We start from the raw sequence: 17865 nt of genomic DNA, 5'->3' as shown, positions 1-17865 counted from the left end.
TACAGCCACCCACGGCGAGTCCCCCTGACTTCCCATGCCACCCAGTTCACTCCAGCGATCTTTAATTATTCGTGTTCAAGCAGGAGTCCCTTTACACTCGCCCTTCAGTCCTGCCACTGCCTGCCTGTCTGTCTGTAATCAAGAGGTCACCGGGCTCCCATTGTTGTTTCCAGCCACTTCTCATTAGTCTCTGCCTTGGCCGACGATTGGCTGTTCGGCCCCGGTGCGGCTCTGGTGATGTCATGGTGCCACCAGGTAAACCTGTCAAAGTGAAGTGGACAAGGTGCATTCCTGGGAGGTGGAAGAGCAGGATTTCACCGCATCTGGCTGCTCCTCCAGACCATGAAAATGGCCGAGGAAGTGCAGTCCACCAGCGGCCGGGGAGGTAAAAGGAAAGCTGACGAATTCCTAGTCCTTTATCCAGATCACGCCAATCCTGTCAATTCTGCTGCGGGTGAGTAAATCACAGGAAAGCAGTTACATATTCCCTGGTTTAAACACGCGTGGGGTAGCACCCTGTATGTGATACTCCAGTGAACAACTGATTTCGTCGCTATCAGTGTGATACATACAATCAGAATTGTAATAATACAGGTAAGCATGCATAGAGCATAGGTATGCAACGTTCGTACAATGACACACATGTATACCTCACGATCATGTAGTTAGGTCCATAAACAGGAGAAATGAATGGAGAATATATACTTATATATTTTAAGCATGCAAAGTCTTATTTTCGAAAAGATGTCGGTTTAAAACCATATTTGCCGCCCACATTTTACCCCTGCTCCCAGCTCCGTCTCAAAACTAAAACCCCGTTTATTGGTTAAAGTCCTGAAAACGAAAATGTTGAAAACGAATATTTAGTGGTTATGGATTCTGTTGGCCCATCATTCAATATCTAAGCTTCTAACTGTTGGTAAACTATGCAATGTTAATATATGTACTGTTCTTCGTATGTTTGACTTGGAGGGTGAAAATTGAGGTTGAAGTTTATCAAATATATTTAATAAATGGAATGTACTAGGTGCCTGTAATTTCGGATGAAGGGTAGATTTGGCTCCGTAAATTGGAGCTTCCAAATCCATGCACCATCACAAAACAAAACTATCCATTGTACCGAAGCACCTCAAACTCGCATGTTCTCCAAACCGCCCTGCATGGTGTATTTATTAAATGTCTTCTCAGTGGTATAAAATAATTCTACAAACGATACGCCAATCGTCATTTCAATTTTAGGCATCCGAAGGCTCTGGATGAGAGTTGCCAGGCTGGTATGTCGCGCCTATTGCACAAGGAGCCGCACAATTTTATATTGTGATAAATAAATGTATTTGCACCAGATTTGCAAGAAAGATACGCTATTTGCTTGAAATTAGAATATGCGTTTACATCTGCAAGATGCTGTGGGATATTGCTGCATTTTTTCACTAGGTTTCGGGCAAAGGCTTTGGGACAGTTGTACACCTTGCTGTGTACGCGATCAAACTTAACCGTCGATAGCCTCAAATAGCGGATATTAACAGGAAATGTTTCGAAACCCAAATAGGAAAAAATGATATCTTAAATACTAGCCAATTCAATCAGAATACAATGTTGGCCAGTCAAATCTTCACAGAAGAGTTATTATGTTGTATAAAATGTTTGTAGATTGTTGTTTGTGTATTTATATCATTATTCGCAATATTGTTGAGAGTTTAAATTACTTCCTTTTTAGAAAACTGTCTCGACCTTCTTGGGTTAAGCAACCCATTTTCAAAATATAAAATGAATCTTTGGGTTTACCCAAATACCAATTGATCATTGATCAAGATTCTGTTTTTAAATAACATGAAAAAATAATTTATCTGGCACCACAATTTTTCTCTGTGGAACTCTGAAATGAAATGGGTTGGCACCAGAAAGCAAATCCGTTGTGATGGTAACAATTGGTATTTTTAAACCTATCTTGTCTCAGTTTATATATTTAGTGAGAGGGATTCTATAGATCCCTCTTTCCCTGTTACATCTTTTAACCGCTGGTAGCAAGTTGAGAGGCACACAGAAACTCGTTCTTGTACTAGGTTAATTCCTGGAATAGCGGGACTATCATACGTTGAAAGACTGGAGCGACTAGGCTTGTATACACTGGAATTTAGAAGGATGAGAGGAGATCTTATCGAAACGTATAAGATTATTAAGGGGTTGGACACGTTAGAGGCAGGAAACATGTTCCCAATGTTGGGGGAGTCCAGAACAAGGGGCCACGGTTTAAGAATAAGGGGTTGGCCATTTAGAACGGAGATGAGGAAAAACTTTTTCAGTCAGAGAGTTGTGAATCTGTGGAATTCTCTGCCTCAGAAGGCAGTGGAGGCCAATTCTCTGAATGCATTCAAGAGCTAGATAGAGCACTTAAGGATAGCGGAGTCAGGGGGTATGGGGAGAAGGCAGGAATGGGGTACTGATTGAGAATGATCAGCCATGATCACATTGATTGGCGGTGCTGGCTCGAAGGGCCGAATGGCCTCCCCCTGCACCTATTGTCCATTGTCTATTGTCCATTGTCTATTGTCTATTGACCAGCGCAACATAGCGGCAAGTCACAATAGACCCATGCAATGTCATTGTGCTTTACCTGCCACCTGGGATGTGCCGGGTCAACGTGGTCTGCAAGAACCTGGGCGTTTGCTGCTTAGACCTCAGAGCCAATTTCACGACCAAGTGATAACTCTGCAGGCACAGAGATTGTATTAGAAATGATAGATCTGATTTTGTTCTGGCAGAGTTAGGTGACTAAAACCACTGGCATGGAGCCTCGCACATTGCTATCATTATCAGTAATCTGAAGCACTCCTCAAACAATTTTGTTTTATTTTTAATTGAATGTAAATATAAGGCTTTGATCTTGCAATATATGTGTGACTGGAGATGACATCCTCCCTTGGCAACTGCCTGCATCAATTCAAATATATCTGCAGTATTGCAAGGAAAGCGCAAAACTCTTTCGTTCATTTTTTCAGAGTTGGCACTGTCTGTAATGATCTGAAATGGTATTCTGTGATTCTATGTCACAGATTGATAGTCATAGCCATACAGCGTGGACACAGGCCCCTCAGCCCAACTTTCCCACACCGACCAACGTATCCCATCTACACTAGTCCCACCTGCGTGTATTTGACCCTTACACCTCAAAAACCTCTTTCCATGTACCTGTCCAAATGTTTCTTAAGCATTGTGATAGATAGTACCTGCAAATTCTTTAGACATTAAGTGAATCGATGAATATGGTTGATGCTGGTGTTTAGGTACAATAGACAATAGGTGCAGGAGTAGGCCATTCAGCTCTTCGAGCCAGCACCGCTATTCACAATCAGTACCCCGTTCCTGCCTTCTCCCCATACCCCTTGACTCCGCTATCATTGAGCTCTATCAAGCTACAAGATAAACCATTGAACATAACACATAACACATTGAACACAGCACAGGAACAGGTCCTTCTGCCCACAATGTCCACATTGAACACGATGCCGTTAAACAAATCTCATTGGCCTGTACATAATCCATATCCCTCCATTTCCTGAACCATGATCTATTGAATGGAATAGAAGACCCAAAGGGTCAAATGACCTAATTCTGCTTCTATTTCTCATGTTATGACATCCTTTAATTGTTGGAAGTGTCAATGGACTCCTTAAATACCATTAAGTAAGACTGACAGCCATTGTTTGAACCTTGGAGTGCTAATGCTACTCCTTTCCCGAGTCCGGCAACCTGACTTTTGCAATGACTTTCCAATGTGGTAAAACTGAGAGCATTCTCATTTTTTAAATTTGTATCCCATTATTAAGGGGGTAAAATGATTTTTGATATTCATCTACCAGCAAGAGAATAGCAAGTATTCAAGTTATGTTACACATGTTAAACTAATTTCAAGTGTATTTTGGTCTTTGGTAAAGGTAATAAAATGGACAATGTAGTTAGAAAGAACATTATTATAATATGTGCAAAAATACAATTTCATAATGAGTAATTTATAAACAGTGAACACCATATATCTTATTATTCACAAAATGCTGGAGTAACTCAGCAGGTCAGGCAGCATCTCGGGAGAGAAGGAATGGGTGACGTTTCGGGTCGAGGAAGAAGGGTCTCGACCCGAAACGTCACCCATTCCTTCTCTCCCGAGATGCTGCCTGACCTGCTGAGTTACTCCAGCATTTTGTGAATAAATCGATTTGTACCAGCATCTGCAGTTATTTTCTTATACCATATATCTTATTCTATTTTAGCATGCTAAAATAATACAGATATTTGCATTAATAATATTACAATGCATTTTCTACTTGTTTAAGCGTGTGAACGTATATTTTTATCATATTTTTAAATACATTTGAACATTAAAATATGCTGACAATTAACATTTTTATCAAATATGCAGTATTTAGAAATACTTAGTGCCCAAATGGTGACTGTTGTGTACTCCTACACATAGAGACATTATTTATATTTTGGTAATAAAAAGTAAATATCCAAAAACAATACTAAGTACTTGACATTGTCAATCATTATTGGATGTGATCAATGTGTTAAAATATCTCCTGTGTAGAAATTAAGATAACTAAGCATAGAGTTTCCTCACATGACAATGTACATGACTGATAATAATTATGGAAATAATTTACTTTATGTTTTAAAATGTTTGGCAACTGCACGATATACTGATGAATGGCAGCAGCATAATTGCTGCTATCCCTCCGAGCACCCACACAAACGTGTAAGTCCTAAAGTTACAGTGTAAACTCTGCTGGTCATTTCTTTACTGCACTCCCCCCCCCCCCCCCCCACCACTAACCTACCCCTCTCCACCCCCCCCTCCTTTCCCCCATTTTAGCAATGGACTGCATGGCATAAATTCGATCAAATTATCCAATGCCGCATCATTATATGTGTTCTTTAATAATTACTGAAAAGTTAATGTGTGCTGTTTTAAAAAAAAATCCTTATTCAGCAATTATGTCTAAATAATGAGGCAGGAAAATTGAGTTGGAATGGAAGACAAATTGCTAAACGTTACATTGATCAAAATAAGAAATACTAATGACGTTCACTTAGATCATTTAAAAAAAAATCTAATGGTCAATAACAGTTATATTCTCACAATTTAAGATTCGCTCCAATGTTTGTGCAGAAATTAAATTCAAAATGTAATAAATAATTGTCTTTTAGCAATTTGGGATCGAAATCTACTCTGTCTTCAACTTTTTTGTGCATTGCTCATTCTGTTTCAATACATTCTTTTTTTGAATTTCTGGTGTTCTGTAACACATGTACATAACTTCAATTGTACTAGATTAGTAGAGTTGGAATCAATGTTATCTAACGTAGCCAAATCCCTGTTTGCAGAATCAATGATGGCCACCAGTGCATGTTGTTTGCTTTATCCCCCAGGACCTTGCAGCAAGACAATCGATACCACTCCATAGCTTCTAATATTCAAATCTAGACTGTGAGATCTAGTTTCCACCTGTTCTTCCAAGGATGGAATTGGAGGGTTTATGGACCTAATGTTATGTTCATTTTTACATTGTTCCAAATTAGGATATCTTGATGCAAAGGAGGATGACCAATGAGTTATATGCAAGGACATAGGCTGGACAAACACTTCTGTGAGTGATAGATAATATAGTGTGTATAACTGGATGTTCTGTCAAGAGAGTTTTGTTCATGGTTAACCTATCAGAGTCCTTTTGATTAAATTATGGAGAGCTTCTAAAAGTAGCACAGTACATGTTATATATTTAAAATGACATTCAATAAAGTACCATATAAAAGATTGATTTGGTAAATAGAAGCAGGTGGGCTCGTTTAATTTACTTTAGTTTACTTTGGTTTAGTTTCGTTTAGTTTAGTTTAGATTAGTTTGGTTTAGTTTAGATTAGTTTGGTTTAGTTTAGTTTAGTTTAGATTAGTTTGGTTTAGTTTAGTTTAGTTTAGTTTTTGTTTTTGTTTTAATTTTTTTTGTTTTGTTTTAGTTTTGTTTTGTTTTGTTTTAATTTGTTTTGTTTTGTTTTGTTTTAGTTTTGTTTTGTTTTGTTTTGTTTCGTTTCGTTCAGTTTAGTTTTGTTTAGAGGCACTGCGTAGAAACAGGGGCTGACCAAGTCCACGCCAATCGTTGATCACCCATTCACTTTAGTTCTATGTTATCCCACTTTCTCATCCATTTCCCACACTAGGGGCAAGTTTACAGAGGCCAATTGATCTACGAACCTGTACGTCTTTGGGATGTGGGAGAAAATTGTAGCCCCTGGTGGAAACCCATGTGTTTGCAGGGAGAACGTATAAACACAGACAGCACCCAAGGTCAGGATCAAACCTGGGTCTCTAGCGTTATGAGACATAACTCTACAAACTAAGTCACTCTTGGTATTAAAGGAGAATGTTTTGATATGAAATTGACTAATGCAAATATTAGTTTGAAAGCCTTTCCAAAAACATTAAGGGTTGTCTATCAACAAATCTGATCACCACTGAAAAGAGACTGGGCCTTTGGGTTTCCATCTCCATGTCCATTGTTTTGTCTCATTTGACCTCATTGGGTCTGTATTCTTCTAAGCCTTGACTATTTAAATGCCTGTCTAAACTTCTATGAAATGTGGTGATTGTAGGGGGGGGTCCAGATATCAAGCAAAAGTTATGTTAAAAACAATTTATCCCTCAATTATCCTTTAAAACTCCTTCCTCTCACCTTAACCCTCTGCCCTCCTGTTTCTCATACCCCTACCATGGGAAAATATTCTATCTACCTTCCTATGTATTTGTACACCTCTATCAGGTTACCCCTCAGTCTCCTTTGCTCCAGGCACAACAAGCCCAGACAATCTAATCTCTCCCCATAACAAAAGTTCTCTAATCTACATTTGTAACATCCTGGTGAATATCCTTGGCATGCTCTCATGGGAAGTCACATCCTTCCTATAGTTGGTGACCTGTACTGTACCTAATACTCCAAATGATCCAACCAATATTGTGTAAGGTTGCAACTTAACATCCTGACTTTTTTACTTTAACCCCCAATCTTTGAAGACATGCATGCAAAATGCCTACTTCACAACTGTATCAACATGTATTGCCACTTTTAGGGACCCATGAACTTGAACCCCAAGATCCCGTGGTTCATCAATACTGTCACTTTAATTGTTTGTCCCAGTCTGACTCTCTAGATTTGGGCTCTGACACGGTTCTAATAATGCCCAATATAAGCTTGAGGAACAGTACCTCGTTATTTTTCCGATCATTATCATTATCTATCTACCTTATCTGCCGCACTTGACTCAATGTTGAATTCAATGCTGCCAGGTAAACTCAGTTTTTTTCTTTGCTGAATATTTCATTTTCAAATTTGTTCCCTTGTTTCTTTTTTCTCTGTCTCTCACTGCTGGCATTTAAAGTGCTGGTTACCATGGCAACTTTGGTTTGGTCCCTATCATAGACATTCCCTCCCTTCTTTCCACCTATAGACCTTACTTTAGACTTTAAAGATACAGCATGGAAACAGGCCCTTCGGTCCATCAAGTTTGTGCCAACCAGCGATCCCTGTACACTAGCACCATCCTACACACTAGGGACAATTAACAATTTTACCAAAGCCAATTAACCTACAAACATGTATGTCTCTGGAGTGTGGGAGGAAACTGGAGCACCCAGAGAAAACCCACGTGGTCACAGGGAGAATGTACAAACCTCGTACACATAGCACCTGTAGGCAGGATCGACCCAGTTCTCCGGAGTTGTAAAGCAGCAACTCTACCGCTGTGCCACTATGCTGCCACCTCTTTCCTTTTCTGCAACTTAAAACATGCACCTGTTTTCTCACTTCTCCTTTTCTGGCGAGGGAATCTTTGGCCTGAAACACAATTCTATTTTTCTCTTTACAACTGCTGCTAAATCTATTAGGTGCATCTGACCTTGGTCAAATCTGAATTATTTTGAAAGAGGAGCAAGAGGACTGTGAGATATGGGTTAAACCGAAACAGCATTTGAAGAGCTGGAGATACATGGGAAATGTATAAAAAATTTGAATAAAATAGCAAGAAGTTATGCTGAAATATTTACAAGATATCGGCTTGGCATCAGCTGGAATGTTGCGTGCCAACTCGGCACTGCATTTGAGATATAAGATTCAAGATAGCTTTATTTGTCATCCAAATTGGACGAAAATTCACATCTTTGGATAGAATACAAAGAAAGGTTATGTAAAAATTGGGGAAACTAGGAAAATGGAGCAAATAGCATCCTTAGGTAAGTGAATCAGTAACCACGGGGCATAGATTAAGAAATGTTGGCGAGAGAACCTAAGGTTAGAGGGGAGAGAATATCTTTAGAGGGTTAATATTATGATAGAATGTACTTTGTGAATGGATGGAGCAATCAGATTGTGTAAAATCTTGAAAAATAAATTGGTTAAGTAGTTGAACAGAATTCTCATCTCTTTGTAAATTTTAAGGTGAGGGGGGAAAGATTTAAAGGAACCTGAGGGGTATTAATTTTACCCAAAGGGTGGTGGGAATATGGAACAAGCTGCAAGAGGGAGTAGTTGAGACATGTACTATCATAACATTTAAGAGACATCTGGAAGGGTATATGGATGGGATAGTTTTGGAGGATTATGGGATAGGCATGGGCAGGTGAGGCATGTTGGTTTTAATAGGCAAGTTGAGCCAAAGGGCCTGTTTCCGTGCTGTATGACTCTATTACTGGTTTATAGTATTATAAGAGAAAAGATAGAATGTGAAACTGCTGTGAGACTGCACAACCAGCTCTACTCCCAGCAGACCAGTCAACAGACCAGTTAACAGTAACAGTAAAAAAAAACACAGTAAATGATGACAATTATCCTTGTCTTTATATTTATTTATAACTAGACCAAGTGGGCCCATTCCTCGTAGAGGGGGGACAGGGAAGGGGAGAGGGTGTGACTGAGGAGCCCACTCTCTCCTCCCCCACCCCCACTCTCACTCTCCCCACCTCCTTTCCCCACCCCCCCCTTCCCCCACTCTCTCTTCCCCCCACCCCCATTCTCGTCCCCCAGCCCCACTCTTACTCTCCCCACCCCCCTTCCCCCCACCACCAACCCTTCCTCCCACCCTCCCCCTCTCCCCACTCTTACTCTCCCCCACCCCCCTTTCCCCACCAGCCCCCCTCTCCCCACCCCCCGCCTCCCCCACTCTCTCCTCCCCCCACCCTTACCCCCATCCTCCCCTCCACCCACTTGCCCCCCACGCCCACTCCCCTCCGTGGAGCCGTTGGCGGCAAAAGGCACTTACCGAGCGTGCAGGGAGGAGGAGGGAGCGTCGGACTGCTGGAGACGGGCAGCGCGGCTGCGGCTCTGGCCTAGCCGAGCTGGGATTACTCGCGGCGGTTGTGGGGGAGAAGGGGGAGAGGGGAGCCCCTGATTGCGGGCGGGTGGCTCCGCTAACGGCGTCCATCTTGTTTGTGCGAGTGAGGAGAGAGTCCGTGCGTGCGCCATGGTGATGTCATACGCACAGCAGCCCTTGGAAAAATGTGTTTAGAAATGAAATTTTTGAACTTTAAAATGTTTCTAACTTAAAAAATATAAGATCAATTTAAATGAAACTTGTTATAAAGAGTCGGCGCGAGAGTGGTGATTAAGGTGGCGCAAAAAATTGTGGCGCTATGGTTTACCGTTGGCAAAATCACAGAAAAACATAAATTTACATACGGATATATATATATATATATACACAAGATCAGAGTTTTTGTAGTATCAAAATAAATGATAGATGAATGTCCCCTGCTATCCACTTTGCTGCTGTAACACTGCAAATCTCCCCGGTGTGGGACAAATAAAGGAATATATTATTATTATTGGAAGGCTTCTTGAAAGTGATAATGCATCATTGGCTAACTTGTCTCCTTTATTTCTCTACTTTTGTGATTTCTCAATGATTTGTTTTGAAGCATGGTCTATGTTTTTCTGCAGATGACATATTGTTTGAACATCTGCCCAATGGTCGTATTCAACATTTGCTTAAACAGCGGGTTATAGCATGAAGTGTTCCTGGGCAGTGCACAACGATTGTGTACAGAATCGGACAATGATGAGAGTAATTTGAAATATATAGCGGACATCCATGTCACTTTTTGATACATTATAATACTCAAGGGACTTGCTAGTTAACAAATTTACAAAACAATATAAAAATCGTTATTTGGGAATATTATATATTAGTGCTCCAGACCAGTAGATGATGAGATTGCCGTTGTACATTTTATGATGAGCTGTGCCGTTCATTATGTGGCCACATCCTACAGGTGATATTTTGCTGGATCTCCAACCTACATTTTTCGTTACCAGGTATTAGAAGTAATGTTGACCTTTCCAGAGTAGCCCACATCCCAATGATATGTAGGCAGATGGATAGAAAGGAAGAAATCATGTGCAGGAAAAGCATATAGAAAACATGTTGACAGGAAACTGGAAATTGCTGCAACCATCACACAAGATCTAAAACCAATTACATTCCGTTCTTGCATACATTTTGCTCTCACTTCTCAGAAGAGAATGATCAAAGAATGTAGCAGGCCACAGCAAAATAAAATCAACCCTTCTCTTGAAGATGGCAGAAGTTTCCAAAACCTTGCTTCACTAACTAATTCAAAGACGAAAGCCGATGGATGCGAGTCAATAATCAGGAACCTCATGGCTCAGTCATCTGGCCCTTTATATTAGTCAGGTTAATTATTAATCTGAACACATGACCTGACCCAAAACGTCACCCATCCTTTTTCTCCAGAGGTGCTGCCTGACCTGTTGAGTTACTCCGGCACTATGTGCCTATCTTTAATCTTTACTGCTAGTTGATAGGGAATAGCCTTGTGAATTTCCAGTGCTCTCAGTTCCACAAAGCTCTTTTTGTAAACATGAGGTCCAGAACAATGAGCAGAGTTCTGAGTGATCCACAAATGATTCTTTTGGCATTTAACTTCACTGTTTTTTAAAATTCTAGCCACCTGAACACGAAACTCCAATATTGGTTGCAATTATTCAAAGTTTAGCTGGTGTGCATATTTACTTTACATGATTTAATATATTTTTGGCCTCTATCTCATTCAGTGTAATATTTCTGAGAATTGTTCTGTTTTTCTTTCACCAAAAACCATCTAATGTGTATTGTATAGCTCCAACCCTGTATTCTGCATAGCTACTCAGTATGGTCTAGTTTCCCAAATCCATGCCCATCTTTCCAATACTGCATGGTTGAATCTCTCCAATCAATTTTCCACCTTGCATAAGTACAGATTTTGTCTTACTCTTTCACAGTGAAGTATGTTATTGGGGTCATGTCACCTCCTTGTTTTCTCCAATATTCCATGGGCTTCAAAATAACTGATCACAGCATAACCCCTCCTTTAATCTCTCCTTAAAACTTCTTTCTGAGCAAGTTTTTCTCCACATTCCTTGGGTTTGCACTGATTTACTCTTGATTATGGTCCTGTGCAATCCTTTAAAACCTGTTTTTTTTATGTTAGAATTTCATCGAGATCCAGCCACTGTGTTAAATGTTTCATTGATTACTGTCATTCCCATTCAGCTCCACACATTCCAAACCAATACAAAAAAAACATAAACCGATCACAATTGCCCAGATGCAGGAACATTGCAGCGGGTCATTTGAGTATTTTGTGCCATTTTAGATGGTTCAATTCTCACCCTATATCTACAGATATTGAGGGGATGGATGGTGCTTATCAATCTGAGGCTAAATTATTTCTTTAGGTTTTGATGGGATATGTAGCCACAAAGATGGAAAATGAATTTTATGGCTGGTAAATGGAAATTAAATCGTTTTGTTTAAGAATTTGGTTAGGACCATTGTTCTATGGTATTATCAAATTTCTGAATTAGTCCGACATCTTCAGGCTAAGGAGATATAATACTGCAAAACAAAGTTTTCATTACGCATGTGATTTTTTTATCTGTGTTCTTTAAGACCACCGGTTCCTAAGAAATACTATTTGACTGAGCCAAGATTGACCAGTGTGCATAAAGTTAGAAAGCTCACTAATGAGTTTGCACAAAGCTTGAAGTACAGTATTACATTCTGATTCTAAGGCCAGTTACTTAGGCACAGTCACTTGACTTCCCTGCTAATCAGTAGTGCTGGTAAGCACATAGTCCGTTTCAGACAAATTAGTCTCTTTGTTGGTTTTGTTCTCGCTATCTGAGTATTCTAGCTGTGGGTCTTGTTCGCTTTCTCACGATATTAAATTATATGAAGTAAGACCAAGTGATTATCAAATTCCACATTCCCAGTAGGGTTGGTGTAATGGCTATGGTGAAGTCTAATCCCTGGATCCAGAGGCTGAATGAACGCTTCCACTGCCAGCATAACGACTGGTTGAGCAATCAGAACCTGGCCAGTTTCTGTTCTGCTTCTTGAAGCCAGGGCTTGACCTATTGTCAAATGCAAAGCTTATACCTCTTAATGCTCATGTTATTCAACTTACAAAGGAAAGAGAAAACAAGAAATCAAGCTCTTTCCATTGCATCTCTTTACAATCAGACAGTGTATTGCTCTGCCAAATCTTCAGTTGTTTTCAAGATGGAAATGGAGTTTGGAAATATCCTGAATAGTCTTTTTCTTTAATTAAGCATATTTAGATCCAGGCTGTGTTCAGCTTTATTTCGAAATAATAATAATAGAAAATGAATGATGTTGTAAATTTATCTTTGGTCATAAATAATTGTTTTGAAGAGACTATTTCCCAGTTGAAAATGTTGAAATATACCAGAGGGTGAGTTGTGGAAGTATGGTTAAAGATAAAGTTTCACCAAAATGGAAACTGTAATGGGCTAACTTATGATATGATAATATAACACAATCTCCTCAAACCATTAACCATTAATGAAACTGCACAATTTCAGGATTTTCCTCATATCAAGCCACTATTGCTTCAAAAATGTAATTGATATCTTCATGCTGGCTCCATACAGGGCACTTCATGTCAACATATTCAGTACTATCTTCTGATCCAAGCATTTTAATACTTAAGAAATTTACTTAATGCCAGAAATGTAACAAGCTCCATTTAAAAAAAAATCTAATGCGACACAACATTGATAAATAATAAACTGTTGCAAATCACTCAAATTTATAATTAGTACTAACATTTATGAACTTGTGTAAGGAATCTTAATGATGATAATGGCAGTGAGTCAAAAAAAGTTTACACAAATAGAACCATATGTAGAAAGACAACCAAAGCCCTGAAAATGGCACTTTAATTCGGGATGAAATCGGAAAGTGACATTTTGAGATTGGGCTCTGAACCTCATTGTTACATCAGCTGTCTTTTATTCCACATAGTTTCAGTTAAGTTTATTGTCACATGAACCGAGGTAAAGTGACAAGCTTTTGTTGCGTGCTAACCAGTCAGTAGAAAGACAATACATGATTACAATCGATCTATTTACAGTGTATGGATACATGATAAGGGAATAACGTTTAGTGCAAGGTAAAGCCAGCAAAGCCCAATCAAGGATAGTCCGAGGGACATGAAAGAGGTAGGTAGTAGATCAACCACTGAGTCCGTTGACAAGCGATCCCCATTCATTAACATTATCTCCTACACACTAGGGACAATTTACAATTATATCAAGCCAAATAGCATACAAACCTGTACGTCTTTGGAGTATGGGAGGCAACCGGAGCTCCCCGGAGAAAACCCATGCACGTCACGGGGAGAACGTACAAACCCCGTACAGACAGCATTCATAGTCAGGATTGAACCCGGGTCTCTGGCGCTGTAAGGCAGCAACTCTACCACTGCGCCACAGTGCTGCCGCTAATAATGCAAATCTATACTGCACCATTTCCATGATGATCAATGGGTATCCATTGTTTTGAAGGGCATTGCGCCTTTGTAAAGGTATTTATATTTCTTTCTACAATGTACGTCATGTTTCTCATTTTTATAACGGAATCAAGGGATATGGGGAGAACCAGGGTACTGATTTTGGATGATCAGCCATGATTATATTGAATGGCGGTGCTGGCTCGAAGGGCCGAATGGCCTACTCCTGCACCTATTTTCTATGTTTCTATTTCCCATTTGTGTGGCCTGTCTGGTATATCCACAGTTTGCTTTCATTTTAGGCATTTGTTTCTGATTTCAGTTGGCAGCAGAATTTACAAGTTCCCTGAGAGTTCAAGCTTGGGTGGCAACTCCTGCCTGCCAGTCAGTTTGCACGGACCATCCCACTACCCATCGCCTGCACGCAGACGTCATCGGACCACCTTCAGTCAGGAGCAACTGGAACACCTGGAGGCCGCCTTCAGTAAGAACCATTATCCAGACATCTACTGTAGGGAGGAGCTGGCCAAGATCACCAAACTGAATGAGGCACGCATCCAGGTCAGAGGTTCAATTCTTTGTTCGAAGCTAAAAAAAAAAATGCATGATGCACATTTTAATTGTTTTTAATTCACATTTTTCTGGTTAATAGTTTATGAATTTATTATGAAGTGGGTTTTTTATTCCCTTAGTCTCTCTATGTATTGTCACCTTTTAACTTAGTGAAATATTATTACTAAATTTAAGATTCCTCAATTAAAAATTGTAATGAACAGCAGATATTCCTGCAAATGTTTAATTACAACTCATAGCGTCATAAAATCAGTGTCATACAGCGTTGAAAAAGGCCCTTTGACCCAACTAGCCCATGTGGGCCAACATGCCCCATCTACACTAGTCCCACCTACCCACGCTTGAGACTTTTTGTTTTATATCAACTGACTGGGCTGAACTCTACAAATGCAATTTTAAACAAGGTTAGGCTGAATGATGGCCTTGTTCAGTAAATTATTTTTAAGGCAAAAACTGCATTGACATGATAGTTTCATGATTTTTTTATTTAACCGTCATATAATAAACCTGGTTGGCTTTCCAGCTTAATGGCATCTTTTTATGGCAGGGTAACCAAAATTGGGTGGCCTTACCAATGTCTTGTGGTACTGTAACAAAACATCCCAACTTCTGTCCCCAATTCCCTCATTGATAAAGACCAACATGCCAAAAGCCTCCTTCACCACCCTATCTACCTGTGATGCCATTTTTAGGGAACTATGTACTTGTATGCCTATATGCCTCCCTCTGCTCTATAACATTCTCCAAGTCCCCGCTATTCACTGTGTTGACTTGGGGATTCGCAAGAAATTTAACTAATGAAAAAATGGCAGAGTGCCAAAAGTGTGCTTGTCATTGCCTTTAATTTATGTTTCAAGGGAGTTAGATTTATCTCTTAGGGCTAAGGGAATCAAGGGAAAAAGCCGGAACGCGGTACTAATTTTGGATGATCAGCCACGATAATTTTAAATGGCAGTGCTGGCTCAAAGGGCCGAATTGCCTTCTCCTGCACCTATTTTCTATGGTCTTTAAGACTGCAGATCGTCTCCAGTTTAGGGACACCCAACTTATGTACAGCCCATACATATGACAGAGCATTTGACAGATGGATTTGTGGTTGCTGTAGTGCTGCAGGTGACTTGGCACTAGCTGGAATTTTGCTACATTGAGTTAACATGTTGGTATCCATTTTGCAAATTGTATCTAGAGACCATCCACATCAGCAGCATTTTGAAAACTGTCAATAGCATTTGAAACAAGGATGGAATGAGGAAGAATCTCTGTAGCCAGAGGGTGGTGAATCTGTGGAATTCATTGCCAGAGATGGCTGTAGAGGCCATGTCATTGGGTATTTTTAAAGTGGAGGTTGATAGGTTCTTGATTAGTAAGGGCGTTGAAAGTTACTGGGAGAAGGCAGGAGAATGGAGTTGAGAGGGAAAGAAAAGTACGCTATGATCAAATGGCGGAACAGAATCGATTGACCGAATAGCCTAATTCTGTTCCTATGACTTAAGAACTAAAACCTTATCTGCAATTATTTAAAATAAATCATTATTGGCATATAAGCTCAGGCTAAATGTCTCAGTGGTAGCGCCGACTCGAAATGTTGCCTATCCATTCCCTCCACAAAAACTGCCGGACCTGCTGTGCTTTGTTAGTATCAGCTTTATTACTAAGAATGGCAAAATGAGATTTAAAATGCTTCTCCAAGCTTTCTATTCCTATGGGATAACCCGTATCTGCAGGTTTCCTTTGCCGTGTGGTAGCTTCAATTGTGGCCACATTTCCGACTTTCAAACTGTCCAGGTCACCAAGAGATCTCAGGAACAGAACCCTGCCGTAACCCAGCATACTTGCAAATATAAACATGGTACCACTTGGCAAATTTATTGCACGGTTCTTGCTGAATGAATTCCTTTTCTTCTAGGTGTGGTTTCAAAACCGACGTGCAAAGCATCGGAAACAAGAACGCACTGTTCAGAAGTCGATCACTCCCTCTATTATTTCAGCCTGTAGTGGCCTGATACCTGCTGTTTGCCCGTCTACTTCAGCCAGACCATACCACCAGTACCCTCATGCCATAAATCATATGTCACGCTTCTCAACGATGGCAACAAGTGCCTATGGTTCCCCTTCAGCTGTCAGCCAATTCTCCTACACCAGTACACATGCACAATTGGCCTCTGCACCACCTGGCAGGCAGCATGAGGACTGGTACAGTCCCCTATGCTCCATTAACTCCCCCACTGCTGGCTTACCCCCACCAATGCTTTCTCTGGGACCCATGCCAGGTCTGGATCCACAAACACACTGGAGCTAATTGCTAAATGAAAAGTTGTCGCTTTCCAAAGTAAAATCCGGGTAGATTATTATGTAACAATATCCCCCGGTTACCCACCAGCCGTGCACTAATTTAGAAAATTGTATTTAAACAAATGTGCCCAAATCAAGGTTTTGTTAATTAGTAATAAAGATCATGCAAGATATTTCCAGTTCTAAAGTTTGGGAATCAATTATGAAAATAAAAATAATGATTTATTAAAGGTTGTGGTTCTTGTGCCTCAGGATGTTGATGAATTTTCTATGTTGACCAAAGCCAAGTGATAAGAATACTGTTGAAAGTCAAAACAGATAAATGTATGCAATTACTGAATGTGTAGAAGTGGTTTCTCACCTTCCATCCACTTGTCCTTATCCGCACGTGAATAGAATAACAGGCTTTAAACTGCCTGATAAATATAATGGGAATGCTTTACTGCAATACTCATTTAAACAAGATTGGCCCTCTAGCCTAATAATAATGGTTCAGCAAAACAAATGTCAGACAACAAGGTTATGTGAATCAAATGAGAGCAACAAAAGGTCCTGAATCTAACTCATTTAGAATAACATACAGCATCTAGTGAGGATTGTGCACCAGTCACTCCAAACAATATTGACACCAATAAGATGGACAGATACATGTGTTCTGGACAGATTTGAGATGGTAAAGTAATTTATTCCTTATATTGGATCTCCCTCTACTAGTGCAGCTAATTCTTCTGGAAACTGCTTAAGTTATGCGTCAACTTTATTTTTATATTGGAGGACAAACCAGTGTGTTCTGGATATTTTTTTATCATGCTTGACATGTATAATTTAGCACTAGATGGTTATCCAGCTTTGTTAAAATGCAGCAACAAGGCACAATCAGTAATTTATATGTAAAATAGTAGCTTGATAATTTACACTATGTTACTTTGCTATCCCTCACTTGCCATTTGATCTGAGTGAGCATATGAACCATTAAAAAGGTATGATGCCATAATGACAGTCATCATCCATTAAGTCATGATTTAATCTTTCAAGTGGTGCATACACAAGGAACTGCACACGCTGGCATCTTACATACAATACTGGAATAATTCAGCAGGTCAGGAAGCACTTCTGGAGGATATGGATAGGTTTGAAAAGGCATCC

General features: G+C 39.9%; 1 protein-coding gene across 1 annotated transcript; it reads left to right on the top strand.

The window, feature by feature from the left end:
* The first annotated feature begins 348 nt into the window (after positions 1-348).
* prop1 (PROP paired-like homeobox 1) lies at positions 349-16726 on the top strand. Its single transcript, XM_078405962.1, has 3 exons — positions 349-454; positions 14177-14415; positions 16334-16726. Exons 1-3 carry the CDS (start codon positions 349-351, stop codon positions 16724-16726), a joined length of 738 nt encoding a protein of 245 aa, XP_078262088.1.
* Positions 16727-17865: the final 1139 nt, after the last annotated feature.

This window comes from Rhinoraja longicauda, chromosome 9, assembly GCF_053455715.1.
Source record: "Rhinoraja longicauda isolate Sanriku21f chromosome 9, sRhiLon1.1, whole genome shotgun sequence".
NCBI classification, from domain to species: domain Eukaryota; kingdom Metazoa; phylum Chordata; class Chondrichthyes; order Rajiformes; family Arhynchobatidae; genus Rhinoraja; species Rhinoraja longicauda.
Note: the sequence above shows the minus strand (reverse complement) of the source record. Positions and strands in the feature narration are given on the sequence as shown.

What these genes read in the sequence shown, in the direction of transcription:
- prop1 (XM_078405962.1), top strand. Translation starts at nt 349, where the DNA reads ATGGCCGAGGAAGTGCAGTCCACCAGCGGCCGGGGAGGTAAAAGGAAA. An exon ending in TCCTGTCAATTCTGCTGCGG is followed by an intron (nt 455 to 14,176) that starts GTGAGTAAATCA and finishes TTCTGATTTCAG; the next exon opens with TTGGCAGCAGAATTTACAAG. An exon ending in TGAATGAGGCACGCATCCAG is followed by an intron (nt 14,416 to 16,333) that starts GTCAGAGGTTCA and finishes CTTTTCTTCTAG; the next exon opens with GTGTGGTTTCAAAACCGACG.